At 33.8% G+C, this 1,832-nt stretch overlaps 1 protein-coding gene across 1 annotated transcript; it reads right to left on the reverse strand.

Annotated features, from left to right (window-relative positions):
• Positions 1 to 258: 258 nt before the first annotated feature.
• LOC134244658 (uncharacterized protein T23G5.3-like) lies at positions 259 to 579 on the reverse strand. Its single transcript, XM_062726910.1, has one exon. It carries the CDS (start codon positions 577 to 579, stop codon positions 259 to 261), a length of 321 nt encoding a protein of 106 aa, XP_062582894.1.
• Between the last annotated feature and the right edge of the window lie 1,253 nt (positions 580 to 1,832).

The raw sequence follows: 1,832 nt of genomic DNA on the forward strand, positions 1-1,832 counted from the left end.
AAATAGGGGCGTGAATGAACAGAAAGTTAAAATTCAAACATATTTACAAACATTTGTGAGCTCTCTTGTTTATATTATCTTAAGCTAAATCCAAATATTAATACTTAGAGACTCATTTCAAAAGATCAAAATTTAGCATGTCTCCAAAGCGTTAAAAAAAGCAAATAAAAGAAGTCACATTTCAAGAATAGTACAATCATTCCTGATAACAGTTGTCACAAATGTCACAATTTTTTTTATAGGTAAACTACTTCAAGTTTATTTTTCACACAGTTCCTTCTTACACTGGCACACACTTAGTTTCCTTTCAATAATTTTTAACAGTGCTTCAAGTTTGTAAAGTTGACCTCTCTCGTCTGGTAAGGTGGATGGGTGTACGTCTCCATTTCTTAGGTAATTCAGAATAATGGGGAAGAACTTTGGATCTCTGTCTATGAAATACGTTGGCGTTGAAGTTGATAAGGGCAAGGGTTTGACGGTCTCAATTTCTGCAAAGATACTCCCCTCTGCACTTTTTAGGGTGTATCTGCTCACTTTAAATCCGTTACCACCAACATCTAAAATCAAGTGATCTTGCATCTTCTTAAGATCAATATCAGACTCCTATTTTTGTTTTCTTGGAGGAAATTTCAAAAGTGTCAAACTCAATCTCCTCTTCTGGTGATAGAAGGGAAATTGCATCTTCATTAGGACTTCTTTTTCTTTCTCTTTCCCTTTGGTTGCTTGGGGGTTGGTCTCGGTAACTTAATTTGCAATAATCCTTAAACATTTCTCCCTCTGATTTACTCCTGTAGTGTAAACATAAACTTCTGACATCTTGGTCGCATGGAGAAAAGTCCTCATTCTTCTTCCTTAATTTCTTCCTTAATTTCCGCCGAAATATGGCTGAAATATTGCTGACTCGGCGTTAAACAATACAAAATCAATCAATCTTCCTTAATTTTCTTTTGCAAGACGTACACTGCCACGAGAACCCTGAATGCTGCTCTATGATGTGTCGATTGATAGAATATTTAGATTCTGACTGCAGGTCACATATCTTGCAAAAATATGTGTTGATCTGTAAAATAGAAATAGATAAAAAATAATAATAGTCCAATTATCATAAATACTTTATATCATTTCAAAATCTCTAAATCTTTTTGGTAATTTTCTTTGTCTTTTACTGTCAAAGAGTGTTTCTTTTAATTGGTCATTTATAAGATTTTTGAAACTTGAATTTGATTTTTTTAGCTGTTTGCAATTCATTAATATTTTCAACCCCCCCCCCCCCCATTATCTTTAGTTTCACATTCTTGAAAATTCGAAATATCTGGATTTTCACAAATTCTTTCAACATGTTCAAACAAAACAACTCCATCTGTAATTTTGTAATTTATTCTTCTGCATGTTTTTCCTTCACATTTAACTTGGGTTGATTTTCCCCAACATATGGCTTTATCTGTTTGAATGAATAACTTTTGGCTTCGACTTTGGTGTTTCTTGAATTCTGTACAAAACAATGAAAACATCATTCAATCGGTGTGTCACTAGAAATGGGCCTTGCCATGGTCTTTTTAGTTTTAGTGAAACTCCTTTCTTTCTTGCCACATTATGCAACCACACTGCGTTTACCTTTTCATACTTCTTAAAATTCATCCTATTGTCATAATATTCTTTCATTTTACTAGCAGCAATCTGTAAGTTCTTTCGTGCATATTCATGAATTTCCCCTAACGTTTCTCCTAATTCAAATGCATAGTCAGAATTGTACACACGTTCTTTTTCTTCTGGCAGTCTTTCCAAATAAAGATCAACTGGGAGGGCAATTTCTCTGCCTAACATCATACAGC

This window comes from Saccostrea cucullata, unplaced genomic scaffold (assembly GCF_032062105.1).
Source record: "Saccostrea cucullata isolate Sc308-1 unplaced genomic scaffold, CSIRO_AGI_Scuc_v1 ctg219, whole genome shotgun sequence".
NCBI classification, from domain to species: Eukaryota; Metazoa; Mollusca; class Bivalvia; order Ostreida; family Ostreidae; genus Saccostrea; species Saccostrea cuccullata.